At 29.8% G+C, this 18,474-nt stretch overlaps 1 protein-coding gene across 6 annotated transcripts in view; it reads right to left on the reverse strand.

Annotated features, from left to right (window-relative positions):
• Positions 1 to 2,005: 2,005 nt before the first annotated feature.
• LOC126905341 (kinesin-like protein KIF17) overlaps positions 2,006 to 18,474 on the reverse strand; it is a 53,622-nt gene continuing 37,153 nt past the window's right edge. For 3 of the 6 annotated variants that reach the window (XM_050684949.1, XM_050684945.1, XM_050684948.1), the window contains 7 exons: positions 17,999 to 18,093; positions 17,703 to 17,934; positions 12,552 to 12,712; positions 12,399 to 12,496; positions 2,657 to 2,844; positions 2,316 to 2,433; positions 2,006 to 2,254 (listed from right to left, as the gene is read on the reverse strand). In XM_050684949.1, the coding sequence (XP_050540906.1) occupies positions 2,148 to 2,254; positions 2,316 to 2,433; positions 2,657 to 2,844; positions 12,399 to 12,496; positions 12,552 to 12,712; positions 17,703 to 17,934; positions 17,999 to 18,093 (999 nt within the window). In that variant the 3' untranslated portion in view covers positions 2,006 to 2,147. Of the gene's footprint in view, positions 2,255 to 2,315; positions 2,434 to 2,656; positions 2,845 to 7,459; positions 9,145 to 12,398; positions 12,497 to 12,551; positions 12,713 to 17,702; positions 17,935 to 17,998; positions 18,094 to 18,474 lie in introns of those variants that run through there. The other 3 variants (XM_050684947.1, XM_050684946.1, XM_050684950.1) reach the window with 3 other exon arrangements.

Below are 18,474 nucleotides of genomic sequence, written 5' to 3' on the forward strand. Positions count from 1 at the left end.
ATGACTTTGCTATCGGAAGCAGATAAAAGCGAAGCGGTATACGATTAAAATACGTGTAGACTATACGTGTGGTCTGTATGGAGTCTCAACACGAACTGATCAAACATCTATAAAAAAAATATATATATTGATTTGTTCATTTTTGAAAAAGTTATGGCAGTTTTAAGTAAAGAAAATTGAAAAAATTTCGAAAATTAACGATTTTTAAATTTGTAATTTTTTTGGAGATTTCCCCCAATTACGCGGAACGAGAGAAATTTTTTCAATTTTTGAGGGTAATGTGTTTGACTAGATAAGATTTGTGATCTTTGACGTATTGTTGAAAGAAATCGGTCCAGTGACAGCTGAGAAAAAGTGGCAACAGACACAAACCATATCATGGTAAAATTAATACCTTCTTAGTTTCGCATCGATGCTAAAATTATTTTTCAAAACAAAAGACAACTCAATTTATAATTTATGTTTCTTGTAATAATGTTTATATTATTATAGTAATGTTATTCTTATAACCATATTGCATTGTTAATTTTTATTTCTTATTTCTGTTCAGTTGCTACATAATTTGAAACCTTTTCAAAATTTTACTTTGTAAGAATTTTGGAGCCGACTGTAAGGTTCATAATTATGACAATACTGTAATTATAAAACATTGTTAGTAAGCACAATCAGTATCAGTATAAAAGTGTGTGTAGTTCGAATATTTCGTTTTATGAACACAATAAAGAGTAATTTATTTAATAAGTAATATGTTCTTTTATTTTAATTACTCCTTACAAGGCTCATGTAACTTTTTTTTATAAAATAAAATAAATAATATAATAAACAATACAAATAATTCTCAAAATGATTTTATAGAAAATAAGTTATTAGTTTGAAATTTCGCACGTGCAGATACTCAAAGAAGAATATAAAATTTATCACATCTTAATATTATTAAAAATAGCACTTTTACAAATTAATGAAAAACATATTCATTACTGAATTTTTATTCAAACTAATGATTATTAATTAGCTAAAAATATTATACATCTGTTAATATTTTAAATTAAATTTTGAATAAACGTCTATTAATCGCATGGTTTTGTTTTCTCATAGTAATTTGATGAATCTCTATTGAAATTTAATCGATATTGAATTAAATTTATTCATTGTTTGTTTATCAAAAGATCTAATTTTCAAACATTACTGTATGTTGAATTTTATTTAAATTTTTTTATATATTTTTCGTTTTCGTTGAGTCAAATATAATGTTTATTAAAAAAACCTTTTTTTTCAGTCTTAGGGAATTAATATTTATTAAAGAAAATACATTTTTATGTGGGTACACAATAATAATATAAACATGATACCCTTAAAATAACAAAACTTTTCACATTTATGTTTATATCTTAGGAAACAATGATAATAGAAATTTGATCGTTAATGAGATTTAAAGGATGATGTTTGAATTATTATTATTGTTGTGTATTGAGTAGTGATAAGCTTTACGATTGTAATATAGTACTACACCCGGCCCAGATAACATGTAACACATGCGCGAGTGCCCAATTATAATGTAAGTTTCATCAATAAAATTTTCGTAAAAGTAATTGAGGCGTTAATTATTTCATTAAGTAAACCCGCATATTAATTATTAATAAAGAAATTCGATTATCTTATTAAAATGTAATTTGATTAAAAAAAAATTATTGTAATATATTTCAGTTCAATTTTAAGATACGACATTGTGTGGTATAACCCGATACGCGTTATTCTCTTGGTCTCCCTTAAAAGTATATTAAACGTTCATTAGAAAATAATATTATACACACGGTGTTTTATAAAAAAGTTATATCTAAAGTTTTTAAAACGTTGTTCTTTTAAAACCTTTTTGTAATTAATTTGATGATATTATTTCAAAATTATTAAATATTAAAAAAAAAATGTTTTCATTTTTATAAAAATATAAGTTATAATTATTATATATTTTTATTACAATACAAATATAACAAATTTAGGTTAACCGAGGTTTTTTGACAGGATCATTTTACACTTTTTAAATTAGGCTAAAAGATATATATTTAAAATATTTTCTTTAGTAATTTCAACTTTAAAATAAGATACAACATTTTTGCAAATCAAATTAATATTTCAGATAAGTTATATAGTTAAATTTGATCCATGTTATTTTGTTGTGTATTTTGTTCGCCAATAATCGGTAATGATTCTAACCTCGTTGGTTTTTTTATCGTATTTTCAGGTGAATTTTTATGGCCTAAAATATATTAAATTTTTTTATTAATTATACAAAATCATGTACTATTTAATTTACTTACAATATCTCCACTTATTAAACGGTTTTCCAAATTCATCATTAGTTTGTGTAAGCAATTCAGCAGCTCGTTTTGGTTTAAAGTAATTACCCGCAAAATCATTATTAGAATTATGATTCTTCTAGAAAATAGTTGTTTTATAGAATATAACTTAAACACTAAATAATTAAAACTTTATATTTTTAGTTTTTATGTCAAAATTTAAAATTATCATTACATTGTATAAAATTATAAATCGTTATAAATTACAAAATTAAGATTTATATAGATTTTCAAACATGATATCCATAAAAGTTTAAAAACCAACTTTTAAAGAAAACTAAAATTACAAGTGAATTATATACCTGGTTAAATATAATTGGCATCTCAGGGGAAGATGATCTTCTGCTACTGTCCGAACTAGATGATTTATCAAACGACAACCCAGCTAATGTCTTAAAAGCACCTATAGACATTTTTTTACGACTATTATCAAATGTATTGAACGCTGCTGGGTTATTAGGATGCTGCGCAAATGTTCCTAGAATAAAAACTACTCTTAAACGTTTTATATAATTGCTCAAAAGAATAATTATTTTACTGAGTATATAGAGGTTAAATCAGGTAATTATATAAAAAAAATTATCATTAACTACAACAGTTGAAGAATGTTTAAATGTTTAAACTATAAGAAAATTAAAAGGCTTTGCTAATTTAGTCATAGCTATGAATTAATTGACAGCTATGTTATTTAAATTTTTCTATCAAATTAAAAAGTGCAGAGCAAATATATTATTTCTTAAGTTTATGGCGATATTGAAATCGTTTTGCAAAACGATATCATAACTCCAAAAACACAACTTTTTTAATATTTAAGTAGGAAAAAAGATCGAATTTTTTAATTTTCAGAAATTGTACTTATAAATATTTAGTAAAAAAATATTATGTACTACTTTTAATTAATTTTAAGACAATGGATTATTCATAAATTTGAGTTTATACACACTATGAAAATTTATAGCAGAGATCAGTTTGGACTGAGCTATCTCAATACGATCCGGATTTAATCCGATACAAAAGTCATGGCGAGCCGTTATTATAATTTTATGTTTTGGATCTTATGTAGGAATTTAATTTAAAATATATCGGTTCGAGGCGGGTTTTAATTTAAAATTAACAGAATGGAGCTAGATCAAATATTGATATTGGACCTTGTACGTTTGTGCGAGTCAGGAAATGGAACCAAAACCAGAGCCCTTAAAAAAATAAAGGTTTAGGTTTCGGTTTCAATAATTTTAGTTATTTTATTTCAAAATTATAAACTGTAAATTATAAATTAAATAATTTTAAAAAAGTTATAGTTTGTAATCTATGCTCATTTTGAGGCTTTGTCGGAGCAAAGAGACGAACATACAGGTTCTGTATGTATCAGGACTGTGAACACTCATTTTTTCATGAACTACGGGTTCATCATCAAACATCCGACGACGTTCCCTCTGAGCTCCTCGAAAGTTACGGTATACCGCAATCACCGAATACATACCGTGGAACTGAAGGTCACGTAGAAATTGTCAAGGCTATCATGTTAGCTGTAACCGAAGTGACGCGCAGTATTTCTAAACTGTTGCGCAAAATCAATGTCCCCATTTGAATTACTGTTGATGATGTACACAGGCACAGGAAGAAGACGGAATGCAACTTGATGGGATATGACGACCAAAACATTTCGGTTATATCAAATTCTGAGGAAAAGTAAATTTTGGTCACGAAACTCGTGCCCAATAACATCTTCATATGGTTCGTTGATACCTTCCAGTCCATAGTTTCGATTGTATGTTGACGTATACTAGAATAAAGCTGAGACTCTTGAATGACTATGACATACTGTTAATGATGGAACAAGGTATACGTGGTGGGTTAATTCAAACCACCAAGTAATATGCCAAAGCAAACTATGTCAAAATACCTGACTACGATCTAACAAAGCCTGAATCATGGATCGTGTATCAAAATTGTAAATGTTATGTATATATATATATATGTGTGTGTGTGTGTGTGTAATATATAAGTAGTGTTTTAAAAACGTAAAATGTATACAGGCAATAACACTTACGGTTGGGCTATAAGTCAGCCCATGTCGTACGAAGGCTTTTGGTGGTGTGAAGGAACAGACCATCTGGTCGACCTCTAATCGTTATCGAATATCGGTAATTCAGAGCATTTATATGAAGTGGATGTATCGTATCCAAAAGAGTTGCACGAAGAACACAACGACTCGCGGTTCTTGCCTGGTAACGACCCGATGTATCACCGGGAAACAAAGAGATCAAACTAATGGCCACTTTCAAACTTAAACAGTGGTATGTATACACTACGTTAATCTCAAACGAGAAGTAAGTGTAATCAGTTGTGTGTTCTTCGATAAACTTTAACGTTTATAGAGAAAACCATGGAAAACATGTGGAAGAGTACCCGTATTGAGCTAATCTCCATTCCCAAACGTCTTAGCAAGCTTGTAAAATAACCGGCCTTCAGAAATTTTATCAAATATGGTGAAAGTTTATGCGCCGTTATGATGAACACGAAGATAATTAAGTTTATGAAACCTGTATATGTCAGTTTAGCAGTGCTTGATATTAGAAAAACGCTAATATACAAGTAATTCAACGATGTATAAAAACCGCATTATGGTGACTCAATTAGTCAGATTTACATAGATACATGGATTTTATGATATCCATATGTATTAGTGTTATTTTAAATTCTTTCATACACCTGTTGAGAGTTAGCGATTATTACCAGGATTTAGATGGTAGCCCTGATTTATTGGTGTACGCGAATACATTTCTTGTCCAAGGATCACCAATATAACTCCACCGATTGAAAGAAGATGCCCGACGTGTTTTGAAACGAGACCGGTGGTCTCACACTGTACGAAATCGCTGCATTTCGATAAAAGTGATACGCATATGACATGGAAGATAGCGAACTCATCAAGTCAAAGGAGATTCGTGAACACAGCGTCTGCAAATATCTGTTTTTATACGATTACAAACAGTGTTTGTTCAAAGATGATGCGTCCAAACGAGTGTTAGCCAGAGAGAAGTCTGTCCAGTCATCGTAGCTGTACGGGGTGGTTTACATCATCGTTACCTCATACTCATTACCGACAAAACATATTGATTCGTTTATTTGAGTATGAGGTTCATACCTCGCGTACAACAAACTTGACGCTTAACTGTTTCGATAATAAGCGTTAAACGCTCGAAAACAGAATCAAAACGTTGGTGTACAGACAATACGTTATACTACCACCACCACAGAAAGATTAGTAAAACTATATTATTATATAAGTTAATCTCAATGGACAAAAAATATATTTTTTAAAATTAAATATTGAAATTATAATTTGTCAAAAATGTATTATATACAGAATGGAATAGATCTAACTGACAACTCATATTTTTATTATGATCCACATAACTTTTTATACTTTTTTTATTTAATCAATTTTTACAATATAGAATTATATTTAAAATATGTTTTATGTTATATTTCGCAATTACAAAAAATATTTTTAAGATTAATTTTTTTATTAAAATTATTTTTAAGATTCGATAATATGCATTTTATAGATAATTTTTAAAAAAACAATTTTGATATCAAAAATTTTAATTTTAATTCAGTAGTTACGTTTATAGAACATTTTGAAGTTTGTTAAATTTTGATTTTTTTTACAACTTTCTTATGGTATTATATTATGTAAAGGACGGAAGTAAACACTGTCTTATTACCTTATTTACTGGTAACAGTAAGCTATTTATTTTCCATGGATAATAATAACGTTTAACACGCTTTTATATTAGTTTCACATGTATGTTTGTTGTAAGTTTATAACTCTCAACGCGCCACGTGTTATTATTCTCGCGTATCCCGTCGTTTATGACCTTAAGACTAGACTGTCGTCTTTCACTCCAACCCGCTCACCACTCGCCGACATCAATACTTTCCTGTATAATTTGGTTTTCGTACTCATACCCGTATATATAAATATATATAAACAAATTATATATATATATACAAATTTTTATTTTGACTAACCAATACCGCCCGCGAGCCATACGCCTTACGTACATATATTTATATATTCTTACTGCCGTTGTCGCCGTTTATATATCAAGTATAACGTTCCCCTCGTCCAACTAATAAATATAGTTTAAAAACTACAAAAAACACGCTTTTAAAGTACATCGAACTAAAAAGTTAAAAATCATTTTTAAAATAAGCTTAAAACAATAATGTACGAAAAATACTAATATTATTGTAAAAAAAGGGTAACTGCTTTATGCCATATTTTTCGTATATTGAGTGCCCAACGCTTTTTCATAATAACACTAGTATTTTTCGTTCATCATTATTTTAAAAATTATTTTTAACTTTTTAGTTCGATGTACTTTAAAAGTGTCTTTTTTTAGTTTTTAAACTATATTTATTACAGAAATTATTATCTTTAATCTTTATTACAAAAGTTAGAAACATTATCGTATGTCAACTACGAGTGTTCCATGGTTAGCCAATTTAAAAGAGATAACAATTATTAATTAGCGTCATTCTATTATAGTAATCATATTATTATAGGATATTCCTTTTAAGAAGATTTGATATGAAATGCACTTATTCACTATTATGTTCACTATTACTTATTAAAACATGTTTTAGATGACATTAGTATAATTTTTTTTTAATAAACTTAATTTTACTGCTACTTGTTGTTTTGTGTTAATGCTTATTCAAGTGTTAATTATTTTCATGAAAAGAACGTAAAAAAATAATGTTTACTTTACTTTTACATATTATGGACTAACATTTGATACCATAAGAAAATCGTAAATAAACCAAAATTTAACGAACTTCAAAATGTTGTATAACGTAACTACTGAATCAAAATAAGAGTTTTTGGTATCAAAATATTTCTTTTAAAGTTATCTATAAAATGGACATATTCAAATCTTAAAAAGAATTTTAATAAAAAAATAAATTTTAAAAATATTTTTTGTAATTGCGAAAAATAACATAAAACATATTTTAAATATAGTTCTATATTGTAAAAATTGATTAAAAATAAAATATAAAATGTTAAGTAGATTATAAGTTTTATGAGTTGGTCAGTTAGATCTGTTCCTTCCTGTGCATAAATATATATTTAAATTATTAAGTAAAAAACTTCGAGTTGTATTTGTAATTAACTATTTATTTAACTAACATTTTTATTACAATAAACGTCAAAAAAAATTTATGATTACTTAATATAAACCAACAATTTTGACAAAACATGTATCTTTATTCTTCTTAATGACCTTTTTCACTGAATACTTTAGGAAGCTAAGTCTTACTAAGTTTGTGTTCATATAACATCCATTTATTGGTCTGATGTTTTCATTTGTTAATTCGTACACGATGGGTTTTGTAGCTTGAATTTTTGCAATATTAAAGAATTCCGATGTGTCAATTCTGTGTGTATTCTTTTGAAAATACTGTTTTACGCTTACCTCAGGTGGTTTTTATCTCCAATATTAAATTTTTTATTGTATTTTAAATTAGATAGTTGTTAACTGATTTTTCCAGGATTACGTGATGCTATACTAGAAGTTGTTTCTATGGTGCTGTGTATTGTATTATTATAATATGTTAATAAACCCGCTAAAATGTTTATCTAATTGTATGTACTGTTGATAATAAATTTTTTCTTTTAGTATTTTATTAAATCGCTCCACAACAGAAGCTTTTATTGTAGTTTTTTGAATAATGCTATATACTTTTGTTCTTCGTAAGAGACTTAAAATATTTTTTGAAAAACCAAAGTATATCATTATATTTTCTCCTCTTTTCAAGTGACTCAATATTAAAATCAGTTGCTAACTGTTCAAGAGAAGCATCTATTTTATTGGTTTTGTATGCTAAAACGCGAAGAAGCCTGTTTTGAATACGTTCAATTTTAAGTATTATGGTGGATTGATGCAGGTTCCAAATTATAGGCCCATATTCTAAAATAGATACCACAAATTATTTAGGAAATATTTTTATAGGTGATTTATGTAGATCATCTGCTTATTTACTTATAATATTACACCTATTTTTTGTAACTCTTCTTCTATTGACAGTATTTAGTTTCTCATTCCTGTATTTCCAGTGCTTCTAGCAGCGTATTAAAGTCCTAATCGAACTATTGGGATCGTTCCATTACACGTCTTCATTAGATCTTTTGCTTAAAATTTTGTAGGTTTATATTTATATTTATTTATATATTGATAAAGTCTATAGTGGCCGTGTTGCTAACTTCCCAACTTGAAAAGTTGGTTATTTAAACCGTAGTATTGCCCATGATAAAATCATAATCTTTCACATACTTTAAAACATAAAACGGGTCCATTTCTAACATCCATTTAGAAAAATAATTTTGCTGTTTGCTGATGTAAAACGAATGTTTAGCTTCATCGACATTTATCGTTTTTATTTCTTCATCTCCTGACATGTAGCTCTGCATCATATTATTTTCTTCAGCGTATGATTTTTTTTAACCTTTTATCAGATATCTTAATATTAACAAAAGATATATCGGTATAAATGGTCTTTTCACACTAGCGTCTTTTTTATGAATATATCAAGCTTACATCGTAACGGACCATTGTTGAGGTCATCATTTTTTTATTATAGTAATGAAACTATACCGTTTTTTATTTTAACATTGTGAATACATCGCTTTGAATTCATCAAAACTCATGTCAATGGTGATGGCATGTTGTATACTGACAAAGACATAATTCAAGACAATTTCTCCAATCATTGTCATTAACTATTCAAGGCAAGACAAAAAATTAAAAATTACGACGGTAAATATTGGATTAGAATTTGAATTCGATAAAATTTTCCAACCAAAACTACAGCATATTGCTTGATTATACAAGATAAAAAATTATTTTATTTTATTTTTAATAATAAATATAATTTTATGACTTATGAAGTTCATAAAATATTATAATTTATTTTTTCTAAAAATATGTTTACCTAAGCGTTTAGTAGCTTATGATAAAATTCTTAAAATATGATAGCTATTGTTCTCATAAAACAATTATCACGATTTCAACTTGACATCTCATTTTAGTGCAAATTTTAGTTTACGACTAAACAAAAAACTATACATTTAACAGTAAAATGTAATGTATAACTTTTTAAAATGTTTTCACAAAAGTTCTATTAAGTATTATGTGTAACTATGTTAAGTACTATGATCATTCTTATGAATACTTATTCATTTTATCTTTAATATTCAATATTTTTTTCCTTTATCTAATTGTGTATTTATTATTTATAACATTTTTACTGAGATTACTCAAACATACAAAGGAGAAAATTTAGTGACCTTAAAAATATATACAACCTAATTCTTTATCTCTTAATTTTATTCAATATCAAACTTTTGTTTCGAACTTAAAATTGTATGAAATATTGTTGGGTTGGGTTGCCTATGCACCATAAGTGGGATGTGATGAAATAGTCAAGGAAGTGTTTTGGAGAGAGATGAATGAGATGATGCAAGGGGTACCTGGAAATTAGGATGCACAGATAGGCGGAGATATGAATGGACATGTAGGTAATGCGTTGAGAGGATATGAAAGAGTACATGGAGTGTATGGTTTTAGTGGGGAGAATGAGGCTGGAGAAAAGTATTATATGATCTTGCTGTGGTTGATACTTATTTTAGAAAGAGGTAAGAACATTATATAACATATAAGAGTGGGTGGAATAGATTATTTTATGTGGTAGAGAGAGAGCGTAATGCGATTAAAAGATTGTAAAGTTATACCAGGCGAGAGAGTAACTATACAACATAGACAGATGGTATTGGAGTTGTGGTCTACCGGGAAAAGATTAAACAAAAATAAAAGAAACAAAGGATAAAAATCGAAGATCTGGTGGTGGAGATTGAAAGGGGAAAACGAAAAAGAGTTTATAAAGACGGTAAAAGAGATGACGGTGTGGAATGTCGAGGGAGACATAAATGATGTGTGGAATAGATTTGCCAGTTGTGTAAAAAATACTGCAAAGGAGATTCTTGGTGAGAGTAGGAGTAGAATGCTAGGAAACAAGGAAACCTGGTGGTGGGATGAAGACGTACAAAAAATCATAGAATGTAAGAAAAAGCAATTCAAAGTATAGCAGAAGACCAAAAGGAGAGAAGACTGGATGGAGTATAAACGCTTGTGCAAAGAAGCCAAGTGTGCAGTAATTAAGGCGAAGTTTAAGAGGTATGATGAGTTGTATGATAGGCTAGGAACAAAGGAAGGCGAGAAAGAAATCTATAGACTTGCAAAGATAAGAGAGAAAAGGTCTAAAGATTATCATTATATAAGGTGTATAAAAAGTGTTGATAATAAGGTACTTTCGTGTGACGATAATGTGAAAAAAAGGTGGAAAGAGTATTTTGAAAAATTATTGAATGAGTACCCAATAGAGAAATTAGAGGATATCTCATGGAATGAGGAACTGGTAGATTTGATTAGTGAGAAAGAGGTATGGTAGGCTATGGCACCAATAAAAAAGAATAAAGCAGTAGGACCAGATGAAGTACTAGTATGGAAAATATTAGGCGGTGTTGGCATAATGTGGTTGAAGGAACTTTTAAATAAAATCTTATTAGAAGGGAAAATACCAAATGAATGAAGGAATAGTATTGTAGTGTCGATATTTAAAGATAAAGGAAACATACACAAGTGGAAATTATAGAGACATAAAGCTTATGTCATAGTATGAAAATTTGGGAAAAGGTAATATATAAGAGAATAAGAAATGAGACATCCGTATCTAAAAACCAGTTTAGATTTATGCCTAGTAAGTCAACAATGGAGCCAGTATTTTGTGTGAGGCAACTAACAGAAAATTTGAGGGAAAAGAAGAAAAAGCTATGTATGGTATTTATAGATTTGGAAAAAGCGTATGACAGAGTACCGAGAGAGGTTTTAAAGTGGACATTAAAGAGAAAAGGAGTTCCGAAAAGGTACATTAATATAATAGAAGATATGTATGATGGCATTTGTACCCGAATTTAAAGCGTAGGAGGAGTAGTAGAAGGTTTTCGTGTAAGAATAGGAGTACACCAAAGTTTAGCTTTAAGCCCTTACTTATTCTCTATAGTGATTGATGAAATTACTAGAGAAATATAAGGAGAGGTGCCGTAGTGCATGATGATATAGTGTTAATAGGAGAAAATAGGGAGGAAATTAATCAAAGGTTAGAGGTGTTGAAAAAAAGGGTTTAAGAATAAGTAGAAGTAAGACAGAGTATATAAAGTACGAGTTTGATAAAGGAGAACACAAGGTAGGTGAAATAAGGAGACCAGCGACAGTAGGCGAGGATGTGATTGGAGAGGTGGAAAGTTTTAAGTATTTAGAGTCAGTTGTGCAAAAGAGCGGTGGTATTGAAGAGGATGTAAAACACAGAATTAAGTGCGGGTGGTTGAAGTGGAAAGAAACGTCTGGCGTGTCTTATGCGATAAAAGAATTCCAATGAGTCTGAAAGGTAAATTCTACAGGACTGCAGTGAGGCCAGCTATGAAGTATGGTTCAGAGTGTTGGGCGGTTGATAAGAAAGTAGAATAGAGAATGAGTTTAGCAGAGATGAGAATGCTTAGATGGATGAGTGGAGTGACTAAAAAAGATAGAATAATGAACGAGCATATAAGAGGGTGTATAGGTGTAGCGTCAATCGTGGATAAGATGAGAAAAAATAGACTTAATTAGTTTGATTATGTTATGAGGAGAAAGGAATCAGAAACTGTGAGAAAATAGTTATATAAATGAATGTTCTAGACAGAAGAGGTAGAGGAAGACGACCAAAGGGTATGAAGAGATGGAGGGATGTTATTGAATGCGATTTGAGGACAGCTGATGTGAGCGTAAATGATGTGGGAGATCGTGTTAAGTGGAAGTTTAGGATAAGGGTGGCCGGCCCCAAGTAGTTGGTATTAAGGCGAGGAAGAAGAAGATTGGTAATTTTACCCAACTCAATTAAAATATAGTATAATATTCTGCACTATACTTTTTTTCTTACCCAAAGCCGGGGGGAGTTTTATTCTAGTTAATTCTGGTAATTTCCAATTTTGCGTATCTTCTTCCCACTCAGCATCTTCTTTTAACCTCTCTAAATTACTGAATCAAATTTATTTTTTCAATGTTAATACATATTTAATGACTAATAATTTACCTGTAATTGCATTCTCTAGATAACGTTGGAATGATATTCTCTAAAATTTGACTTTGTAATTTGATTTGTCTTTCTTGTTTTCTAATGGTTTCTAAGTAATCAGTTCTTTCATTTTCAAACTCACTTTGAATATCTAATATTTCTCTATCTAATGATTTTATCTAGATATAAACATATCTTAATAAAATATTTTTAAAAAAAATGGAAGTTAAAAATATGATATCAAGTAGTATTAAATTAACTGCTAATGATATTTTTGATATTACAATTTGTTTAATTCAAAGCCCAGCATAATAGGGTTGAAGAATAATGGGACAAGATATGATTGATATCATTCTAATTAGTTCACTTCACTGAAAATCTGTTAAATTTAACAATTATTTGTATATTTGTCATTTTAAAATTCGTACGTTTAAACATTTAACTCTAATATAAAGGTTTTGTTAAATATTTGTTCATTGGAAATTTCAGTAATCGTTTAACTTATATTTTTCTACTAGATGATCAATTATTATACTTCGTAATAATGAAATATATGAAACCGAACAGTACGAATAGTATTGGATTTTCTACATCATTTTTACTACGTAAACAAATGTTGGTCATGTCACCAGAATTTTCTAACAATAATTCCTTATTGTATTATTTAAATTTATACTTCCTAAAATGTCAGAAACTTTATTACAGTACCTTTATTTTTACATAGAAGATAACATAGAAATTGTGTTAAAATTTTATTAATATCAGTCTTTTTAAAGAAAGGTTATAACAGTTTTAAATACATAAAAAAATTTCTGAATTGACATTTTTAACGGTAGCATAATTTCGAGTTTTTTTTTATATTTCTATAAATTTCTTTTGATTGATAATCATTTTTTCAACATTTTTAGCGTTTATCAACTAGATTAAAAAATTGTTACTACAAATTAACACTTTTGAGTTTTAATATGTTAAAAAAAATCTGTGCAAAATGTCATTTTTACCTATTTTTTTAGTCTTGTAAAGTTAATTTTTGTGAAAGTTAATAGTAAAAAATAAGTTGAATTTGTTATCATAACATTTAGCTCAACTTGCAAGATTGATATTATAGTCATTAAATAGAAAATTTTATGAGAATATAAAAAACGACATTGTTAAGATTGATATGTAGTCTGGAAATTTTAAAATTACTATTTACAGTAAATTATTAAGAAAATCTCAAAATTTCTTTAAATTCACAAATTTTTGAATTTTTATCGTAATAAATAATTGTAATAGAAATCATAGTAATCATTTATATGTAACTTTAAAAGTTTCAAAAAATTTTACAGTTAATTTATAATCAATTTTAATTATTTACTTTAATTAAAAGGGCAATCGAAAAGTTGTTAACTTAAAATATATAATATAAACTATATTTTAATATGTTAGAAGATATATTGAGTATTTCCGTAAAATTTTAAAGCTCATAATTAAAAAAGTAAAATTTTTGTGTAAAAATTAATATATTCGATATCCCTGCGTGAGCAGCTTAATGGTCGGATTTTTAAAAAAAATATACCGAAAGAAAGGAAAACACTAAATGTAGTCTTCTTCTTATTCTTATTTTTTCTCGCCTTTATCCCAACTACTTGAGGCCACCATTTCTCATATTGTCTACGCTCACAATATCATATTCCTTCCTCATATCACATTCAATAACATCCCTCCATATCCATCTCTACATATCCTTTGGTCGTCTTCCTCTACCTCTTCTGTCTTGAACATTCATTTATATAACTATTTTCTCACAGTTTCTGATTACTTTCTCCTCATAACATAATCAAACCAATTAAGTCTATTTTATCTCATTTTATCCACGATTGACGCTACAGCTATACTCCCTTTTATATGTTCATTCCTTACCCTAAATCTACTGTTACTCCTCCATGATACATATAATTTATTATATTAATGTACCTTTTTGGGACTCTTTTTCTCATTAATACTTAATTCAAAATTTTTCCTTACACTTTTCTATTAGTTGTCTTACACAATACAATGGTTCCATTATTGATTTATCAAGCATAAATCTAAACTGGTTTTTAGATTCCGATGTCTCATTCTTATTCTATTATATAATACCTTTTCCCAAAGTTTCCTACTATGACTCATAATCTTTATGCTTTTATAATTTCCATACTCCTGTATGTCTCCTGTTAAGAACCCCTGAATATTATTTTATAATTGAGTAGAGTATAGAATACATGGTCGTCCGACTGTTGTCGAACACAGGAATGTGCTGACCAAGGGTTTTAGGGCAACCATGGGCAAAGGAATCCCACTGTAGGTACCCTACAGTCAGTCGTGGTTTAGTATGCGCTAGTTACACTCATTCTATATCATTCTATGTCATTCTATTTTATAATTCTATTCATTTGTATTAATATTAATAAATAACGTGTATTGTATTATTAACTGTGTCAATCAAATTATATATTCTACATTTTATTGAAAAGTGAGTGTTTTCGTATTCTTATTAAATTTAATTCCTTTACCACGTGGGCCCGCACAATACTCCTATATCTTTAAAAATTGGTACCACAATACTATTCTTCCATTAATTTGGGATATTTTCTTTTAATAATATTTTATTTAAAAGATCCTTCAACCACTTTATACCAACACTGCCTAATATTTCCCATAGTTCTGCTGGCATTTAATCTAGTACCACTGCATTATTATTTTTTATTGATACCTATTTCTAGCTAATTAAATTTACTTGTTCTTCGTTCCATGAAATATGCTCTGATGTCTCTTTTAGAAACTCCTCATTCAGTCATTCTTCATAATACTATTTCCACCTTTTTTACATTATCATTGCTTGTTCTCGCCCTCTTATCATCATTTTTTATACAACATACATTGTGATAATCCTTTAGATCGTTTTTTATTACTTTTGCAAGTCTATAGATTTCTTTCTCTACTTCCTTTGTTTCTAGCCTATCATACAACTCATCATATCTCTTAAACTTCGCCTTACTTACTACACACTTAGTTTCTTTGCACAAACGTTTATACTCCGTCCAATCGGCTTTTCTTTTGCACTTCTACCATACTTTGAATTTTAAAATGAATCACATTTTCTACGAAAATTAAATTTATAACTATTATTCTGTCACTTTTCCTAACTACTTCTAACAGCTTTAGTATTCATTTCCTTGTCCATTATAATCCCTACATCATTCTTTGTATTGGTATTACCAAAGTATATTATTTTATAACAATCACCTGTTTCTCTTGCATTCTCTTTTCCACTTAGTTTCCTGCATACAACATATGTTAACTTTTCTCTTCTTCAATACTCCTTCTAATTCTCAACTTCTACTAATTAATGTTCCTATATTCCTAGTACCTATTCTTACTTTGTATCTATTTTTCTCCCTTATGCACACGTCTAGCCTAGAGCTGAGTAATGACGACCTTATACCGTTGACAGTACAATTGTTGGGTAGATCTTTACATATGACTTGTGAAATAGCTACCACACAAGTTGTCCGACTGAAATCAAATAATTTATTCTTTAGGCTTTCTCCGTTTCTAACTACTTTATTTTCTCTCACTTGTTATTCCCGCGTAAATTCGAAATGGGATAATCCGCCTAAGGTTAGTTCAGAACGCCTCATAATGTTTAACACAATTCTACAACGCTTGTTGACTTGATGAAACCACTATAGTTGCCTCTTACGATTGGCAGAGGGGCCGAAGAAGTATTCTTATCCCCTATCCACAGAGAAAAAAGGTAAACACCTAAGGTATTTATATAAAAATATTTATTTTGGTTCGTTCATCTTTTAAAATGTTTTGAAACGTTTAAAAAAAAGTTGAAATTTTAAAAATCGTTATTTTTTTTTGGGTTACCGAAACAGTCTTGCTCACTGGCAAGTACAAGTTTACTTCTCCACGGCTCGCCGTGCTAGGGGTGGAGATCCCGCTTAAGGACTCCACTGACTATTAGTCAGCGTCGTATACTCGGTTTTCCTGTACGGGTACTCTTATGTATTCGTCCAAAAACTGCGAAGCCCTGTTCATGATGGAGAGGCGGGCGGCAATCCGGATAGTTTCGGCGTACCGAACGATTTTCGGAGAGGCGGCGGATATTTTGTTATCACTGTCACCCGCCGACCTGCTCGCCGAGGAACGCACCGCTGGGCATGAACTCTGCCAAGAACGCGGCCGGCCCCTCGAACCCGAGGACTCATAGGACCCGATCGGCTGGAACGGACTCACGGTGAGATGACTTATCGTCTCACCCAAGTGTTGTCCGACCACCACTGCTTTAATGAATATCACCGATACCGTATTCCCAAAGCAACTACGCCAACGTGCGAATACTGTTTGGATCGCCCGGGAGAGGCTGACAGCACTATGCACACCCTCTCCCAGTGCAAGGAGTAGGCCCAAGAGCCCAGGATTCTTTGACTAGGATCGGTTCCGAGTCGGTTCTATAATAGACCTGATATTGAGGAGCCGAGAGGCGTGAAGGCGTTCGCCAAATCCGTCTAGAAAAAGAGAGGAAGCAGAACGCCTGAGACAGAAGCAGACACGCCGCTCGGTACAGAAAGACCTGAGACGTTGGTTTAGGCCGGTACCTTACGTTCTTGTTTTTTTCCGTGTGTTTTGTGAGTTATTTGGTCAACTCTCCCTAACGGTTCCCATTCTGGGATCCGGCTAACGGGAAGGGGCCATACCATGTTGCGAATCAGCTTTAGATTAATTTCGGGATGATTCGCAACGTGGTGGTGTGAATTATAAAGACGGCGTGGGCTGTTATGAAGTAATGCCTAACGGCAGATTCAGGGCAGCTTACAGTAATGTCGATGGTGAAAAAAAAAGGGTAATATCTTCAACTAAATAAAATTCGTGATATTTTGACGTATCAATAAGAAAAATCGGTCCAGTAAGAGCTGAGAAAAAATAGTGATAGACAAAAAACAAAAAAATAATAATATAACATCTAATTATAAAACACATCATGGTAAAAATACCTTTTAAGCTTAGCATTGAAGCTAAAAAAACTAATTATAACAAGAAATATATAAAATAAAAATTAAGATTAAAATATTTATATTGGATTTAATAAAATCTAAAGGATGTCAACTTGGCTTATTATCTCCTTATAAATTTTTATACCTTTTGTTTGTATTTTTTTAGTACTTCAGTTTTAATTTTTAGTTCTTCTTGAATATCATCATACACATCTAAAACTAAATGAGGCCCCTCTTCAGACTCAACGCTCGCCAAAGCTTTAGCCAATGCGTTTAATCTTCTCTCTGCTGCTTTTTTTTTACGTAACCTTCGTTCGCGAAGTTCCTCATCATTGACTCTTTCTCCACCAACCATACTTTCCTGTAGTTTTTTTAACCTAAATTATCAAAAATAATTTTTTTTTATAAATTATTCAATTAGTTTTTTGTTATGAGTCAAACCTTTTGACTACTTCTTGTTGTGACGAATTTAATTCCTTGTTGTTACAAAGTGCCTTTTCAACTAATTGTTGAGGAAATGAAGGCCTCATGTTGTTCTAAAAAAAAAAAAAATTCTTCTATTAAGTTGTAAGATAACAAAAACTTATCTTTTGAAAATGTTCCGGAAATACTGACACTTTTATATATACCTTAAATTAAAGCTTATGTAATATACTTTATTATGAAAAAAAACGGTAGCACAGTGAGGTCGCGACATAGTGGAGACATTGCATAGTAGGGTCCAGTATAGATTTAATCTGACAGTGATTAAAATCACTATCATAAGAAACGCTTCGATGCAAATCTGTAGATAGTGTTTAATTTTAAAAAATTGATGGATAATTGCAAAAGCAACATCAACTTCTATTAAAATAAAATACAAAACCCATAATTATCATACAAAAATAGTATATTTTTCAATATGGTAGCCATTTGCG

Source organism: Daktulosphaira vitifoliae, unplaced genomic scaffold (genome assembly GCF_025091365.1).
Source record: "Daktulosphaira vitifoliae isolate Bord-2020 unplaced genomic scaffold, ASM2509136v1 Scaffold_4, whole genome shotgun sequence".
Taxonomy (NCBI): Eukaryota; Metazoa; Arthropoda; class Insecta; order Hemiptera; family Phylloxeridae; genus Daktulosphaira; species Daktulosphaira vitifoliae.